The sequence below is a fragment of the Canis lupus genome, chromosome 10 (assembly GCF_048164855.1).
Source record: "Canis lupus baileyi chromosome 10, mCanLup2.hap1, whole genome shotgun sequence".
NCBI lineage: Eukaryota > Metazoa > Chordata > Mammalia > Carnivora > Canidae > Canis > Canis lupus.
In genome coordinates, this window is record NC_132847.1 from 2,699,638 (window position 1) to 2,705,573 (window position 5,936).

At 52.9% G+C, this 5,936-nt stretch overlaps 1 protein-coding gene across 6 annotated transcripts in view; it reads left to right on the forward strand.

Moving 5' to 3' along the window:
• Positions 1 to 3,171, forward strand: part of TBC1D9B (TBC1 domain family member 9B) — a 41,718-nt gene extending 38,547 nt beyond the window's left edge. For all 6 annotated transcript variants that reach the window (XM_072840459.1, XM_072840460.1, XM_072840465.1 and 3 more), the window contains 2 exons: positions 35 to 141; positions 902 to 3,171. In XM_072840459.1, coding sequence (XP_072696560.1) covers positions 35 to 141; positions 902 to 1,588 — 794 coding nt within the window. In that variant the 3' untranslated portion in view covers positions 1,589 to 3,171. The remainder of the gene's footprint in view (positions 1 to 34; positions 142 to 901) is intronic.
• The last annotated feature ends 2,765 nt before the right edge of the window (positions 3,172 to 5,936 follow it).

Here is a 5,936-nt window from a genome sequence, read left to right on the forward strand (position 1 = left end):
TGACTTGACAGATCTTTTTTCTCCCAACTCACAGAGGAGAAGGGGACCAGCCCTCCCGACTATCGGCACTACCTTCGCATGTGGGCCAAAGAGAAAGAGGTTCAGAAGGAGACCATTAAGGATCTTCCCAAAATGAACCAGGTAAGCCCATTCAGAGCCCCCCTTGAACAGACATTTCCAAGGCTGGGTTCCCCGGACCCAAAAAGCTCCCTACCGTCTCTCCCAAAACCCCTGAAAGGGTGGAAATTCTCCTGCCTGCCTCCAACACCTGCTAGTCAGAGTCAGGGATGATTCCAGAGGGACAGGAGTCCACTTGCTTTGGAGCCAACTCCTGGTGATGACTTGTTCACATTTAATTGGGATCCATCCACTAGAATAGCTGTAGAGACTCACATGACCCCTCTTACAAGACAGCCTCACAGCACTCCTGTTCCTCCCCAGGGCCGGGCACAGGCAGGCGTCAGACCCCCCCCCATCCCCCACAGCTAACCCAGGCTGTGTTTGCTTGTCCTCACCATCTATTCTGATCAAAGATGTACGAAACTCAAAGTGATTCCAAAACACACTGAAGAAGTCCTTCAGTAGCCACCGACCGGGTTTGGAAAGTCATGGCAGAAATCAGTGTGGCTCTGCTAGCAGAGTGGACTTAGGGGCAGGGAAGAGACTATGCTCAAAGTAAAGGCAGTTGGAAAAGAAAGCTCTTCTGAGGCTATGTGATATCGGTCAAGTAAGCTTCCCACTCTGTGTCTCAGTGTCCCAGTCTGTGACGTGGGTGTAACAAGGCACAGGTGTACAGACAGCTAACAAGACTACAGAGCACGGGCAGTCTGGCTGATCTGAGGTCAGGCTGACCCATCTTCTCCCATCTCCCTGACCTTTTTTCTGTGTTTCGTCTGAAAAGGAACAGTTCATTGAGCTGTGCAAGACACTTTACAATATGTTCAGCGAGGACCCCATGGAGCAGGACTTGTACCATGCCATCGCCACGGTGGCAAGCCTGCTGCTCCGCATCGGTGAGGTGGGCAAGAAGTTTTCGGCGCAGCCGGGCAGGAAGCCCAGGGATGGTGTGCCCGAGGAGGACGAGCCCGTGGCCACTGAACCCCCACAGGACCCAGCCCCAGAGCTTCAGCCCCCAGCCACAGGGGATCCCCAGGCCAAAGCCGGGGGAGACACCCACCTCGGGAAAGCTCCACAGGAGAGCCAGGTGGTGGGCGAAGGGGGCAGCGGCGAGGGCCGGGGCTCCCCCTCCCAGCTTCTGTCGGACGACGAAACCAAAGACGACATGTCCATGTCCTCCTACTCAGTGGTCAGCACTGGCTCCCTGCCATGCGAGGACCTGGCTGACGACACGGTGCTGGTGGGCGGGGAGGCCCGCAGTCCTCCAGCCACCGCCCGCTGTGGCGGCGCTGTAGACACAGACTGGTGCATCTCCTTTGAGCAGATCCTGGCCTCCATCCTGACGGAGTCCGTCCTGGTGAACTTCTTTGAGAAGAGGGTGGACATCGGACTCAAGATCAAGGAGCAGAAGAAGGTGGAGAGACAGTTCAGCACCTCCAGCGACCTCGAACAGTCTGGAGTTTCAGGCTGACAGGGACCTGGCCTGTCTCTCTGCTTCCCCCTCCCCCTTCGTGTTCTCTTTTCTCCTTAAGGACGCACCCCTCTTGCTCTCCCCAGACGCAGTCAGTTGTGAATGGAAAAAAGGCTGAATGGCCACAGCTGGGTCCCCTCATGCCCTGCTTCATGGGACCACCTTGGTCCCATGCAGTGTCAGAGGCCGTCCATCCTGGCCTGCTTGCCCAGTGCCTCCGTGCCCCATTCTGTAGCCAGGCTACCCTGCTCCTTCCACTTCTAAGAAAATGGGAGGGTACCCTGCAGCTGAGTACTCCTGGGGGAGAGGAGGGCTGCAGCTGAGTACTCCAGGTGGGGGTGGGGGTCGGTGGGGAGCTTTCCTGCCATTTGGCACCAGGCAGCGAGTCTCATGCCTGTTGAGCATCAAGGTGGTGGGAACTTCAAGGTGCTTTCTGGAAGCCCCTGAGCCCAAGCCCCTGGCCAAGAGACACAGGCAGGAAGTGTCTAGAGCACCAGGGCAGGTGCCACACAGGCGTTACTCGAAATGCTCTTTCAGCTCATCAGCCTCACCATTAACCTTAAAAGCACATCCCTCAGGTCCTGATCTATTTCCTTGTATTCATTTCAGTTGGCTGAAGATCACACTGTGCTCAATGCCTTAATAAACCCCTGAAAGAACTCGATACCATACTGCGTGCAGAGCCTTAATGGGGCCTCAGCTATGGCTTGGGCTTCTGGCTTCTTCCCAGGCAGTTGGGCCCCCAGGCCATGTTCCAGACGTTCTGGGCACTCAGACCCCCACAGGGGTAGGGCTTCGGGGCCCTCAGGAAGAATGAGGACACAGAAGGTGCTGATGCAGACCCGGTAGGGCCTGAACTGACCTTTGCCGATGGGGGCAGTCCCAAGCTCCACAGGTGCAAGCAGCCTGGGCCCCCGTGGGTGCAGGGGTGTGGTTGGGCCTGGGCTGCAGCATGTGCTTGGGGCAAGTTGATGTGGGGCCGCAGGTAGCAGACTGAACCATGAGCACCCCCTAGCTTTGGGACAAGAGCTGATCCTTGATGTCTGGCATTCGCCTTCCTTCCCATCCCTACCACGTGGGTAAGGATAAGTCCTGGGGCTGGGCTTTTTTCCCTCATTTTGTAAGTAGGCTCCCTACCCAGCATGGAGCCCAACATCGGGCTTGAACTCACGACCTTGAGATCAAGACCCTAGTTGAGATCAAGAGTCTTATGCTTAACTGGCAGAGCCACGCAGGTGTGCCCTGTGTTTGTTTTTTCTTTTAATTTAGTAGCTTATTGAGGTATAATTTATATGCTATAAAATTCACTTGTTTTGAGCTATATTTCAATGATTTTGAGTAAATTTATAGAGTTGTGCAGCTGTCCCCATCATGCAATTTTAGAGTACTTCCATCACCTGAGAAAGACCCTCCCACCTACGTGCAGCCAATCCCCATTCCCACCCAGCTCCAAGGAACCACTAATTTACTTTCTATTTATAGGTTTTATGGCTGGTGTTTTAAATGACAGTCTCTGTGATTTTACCCTGTTCACAACTGCTGGTTCACATCTCAATAAATGTGGCGAAAAAACATCAAGGAAACTGAATAACTGTTTGCTTAACAACAACAAAAAAAATGTCATTAACCAATGTAATTTCCTTTCTAGGATTTATACAAACTGACCACACACTTTGCCATAAAGTAATTTCAAAGGGTTCATATCCAAAAGACTGCATTTTTGGCCATAATGAAATTAAGTAAATATCTATGTAACAACCTCATAAAGTTGGCAGTTTAAAGTCTTAAGTTGATTGTAATCAATTAGATGTAAATAAAGCGAAATTTGGATAAATGTTTTCTATATTACATAGAAGTCTAAATGTGACAATGTGCCGAAGAAATTAAACAAGAATATGATACAGTAATCTAGCCTTTCATATGACAAAAGAATGGGTAGTACGAATAAAGCTTTAAAAATATTTTTCTTCTGTAAGTAAACACAATTCTATATTTTAAAACTGCTTACCAAGTGATATACCAAGTCAATTTTGTAATTCCCAAGAAAAATATATGAATTTTTGGAGATTACATACATTTGAAGAAAGGAGGAAAACAGAAAAGTAGGAAAACCATTTTTTGTAATATTTAAGATTACTCAATTATTTTTGAAGATTGTATTTATTCATGAAAGACACACAGAGAGAGACAGAGACACAGGCAGAGGGAGAAGCAGGATCCCTGTGGGGAGCCCAATGCAGGACTCGATCCCAGGATCATGCCCTGAGCCAAAAGCAGACACTCAACTGCTGAGCCACCAGGCGTCCCAAGATTACTCAGTATTTTTATGTCTTTTTTCTATATCTTTTTCAAAGCTGAACCCATACCAGTATGAAAAAATTTTAAGATTTTAGAGAGCATGCATACAGGGGGTACGGTAGGTAGAGGGAGTAGGAGAGGAATCTCAAGCAGACACTGCGCTGGATCTCAGAACCCCGGAGATCATGACCTGGGCCGAAATCAAGAGACACGCATCACCGACTGAGCCACCTAGGTGGCCCATGAATTTTTTATTCTATTTTCATTAAGCATAAAACATTCTTTTTAGATGCCCCTTGCTTTCAGCCACAATAAGTCAAACACGGGGGAAATAAACAGACCACCCAGTGAGAGCAGGGACTATATATCTAGAGCTTGCTATATAGAAAAGGAGGCAGCTGTCAGTCATCACGTGCATTTGGCAGAGACCTCAAGAGGAGTGGGGAAAGCCTTCAGTGAAAACAAGAGAAGGCTTCAGGTGTGCTCTGATTAGAGGCTGCCTGCCTGGAAGGGGGTGCTGTCTAACTAGAAGGATGTCTTTTCTGTTGGTGTGTGGTGCATAATTGGGTTTCTCTGGTTGGTCCTGAGATAAAGACTGCAGAATATAGGGAAATTGGCAGTGACTGACCAAGTCCTGTCTGCTCTAGAGGTTGTAGTTTGGCTTCGGGGATTGGAGGTTGGTTGCTATAAAGGTTATCATATGTGGTCTAGTCACAGTCCGTTTGTAAATTCAGCTTCTCAAACTTTTTTTTTTCAAGATTGTATTTGACAGCACCAGAGAAAGAGTGACAACAGCAGGGGTGGGGGGTGGGGGTGGAGAGGTGCTGGATCCCAGGACTCCAGGATCATGACCTAAGCGGAGTCAGACACTTAGCCAACTGAGCCACCTAGATGCCCCTCAAACATAATCCAACAGTTCTAAATCCTCTATAACCTTAACCCTTCCACCTCGGAAATAAATAACGCCTGGTTTTACGTAATTGAAATTATATCCTCTTTGTAACTTCTTTGCTTCCCATCAACACACATGCCAGCATTTTCAGGTCAAACTCAGAGTCTCTGTAGTTGACCTGCATGCTTAATGGTCCATTTTGAGTTTCAGTAAGCGACGACTCTGGCATGTCTATCTCCATTCTCCTGCTATAGGTCGGTGAACGCTGCCACATAAATCCTAAGTCGGGGGAGTCCTTTTCTCAGCGTAAGGGTCATCGCCAGATGGTTTTCCAGTTTACCCTGCTTCTGAATCCGGTGGCAAGGGCCCCTGTCACCCCACCGGGTGTTATAATGCTAACAGTGTGGCTTGTGTTCGGCACTGGGAGGTGTGGGCGGGCCGGGTTAGGGTGCCGGCGGCTGGGGCAGGAGGGGTCCCGCGGCCCGCCTTGCGCAGTGGTCGCGGAGGAGCCGTCTCCGGGCTGCAGCAGGGGCTAGTTCCCTTGACAGCAGCTTCCCGTCCCCCCTCGCTCTCTGGGAATCCCTCCCGGGGTCCCGGGGTCCCGGGGTCCGCAGCCCTCGGCGCTCAGGCTCACAGGTCCCCCGGCCGCCGCGGCCCGGAGGTCCTGCAGACCCCACCGGCGGGCGCCAGGGGCCGGGGCGGGCCGGGCCGGGCCGGGCCGGCGCGCCTCCCGCTGTCTTCCGCGCAAGACCGAACCCGGAGCGGCAGCTGGGGGCGCCGCCCTGGCAAGCTCGACCTCCCAGCCAGCCCCAGCGCAGAATCGGGCTTTAGGAGGAACCGGGAGCCGGCCCGCGCCCACACAGCACGTCGGTGGCGAGGCTGACGCAAACCCCCAAACGACCGACCCGGCGGCAGACCGAGGGCCGGCGCCCCGCAGTCAGCGCCCCCGCAGCCGGCCGCCGAGGCGCGCCACGAGCTAGAGAGGCCCGAACACTTCCGTGGAGGCGGGGAGGGCGTGGGGGGCGGGCCCAAGCGCAGGGCGCACGCGCAGGCGCAGGCGCAGGCGCACGCGAGACGGCGGGGTCTAGAGGACCCTGCGCGCGGGCCGGAGGCTGCGCGGGGGCTGCTGGGAGGGCGGCGCGTTTGAGCGGCGGCGAC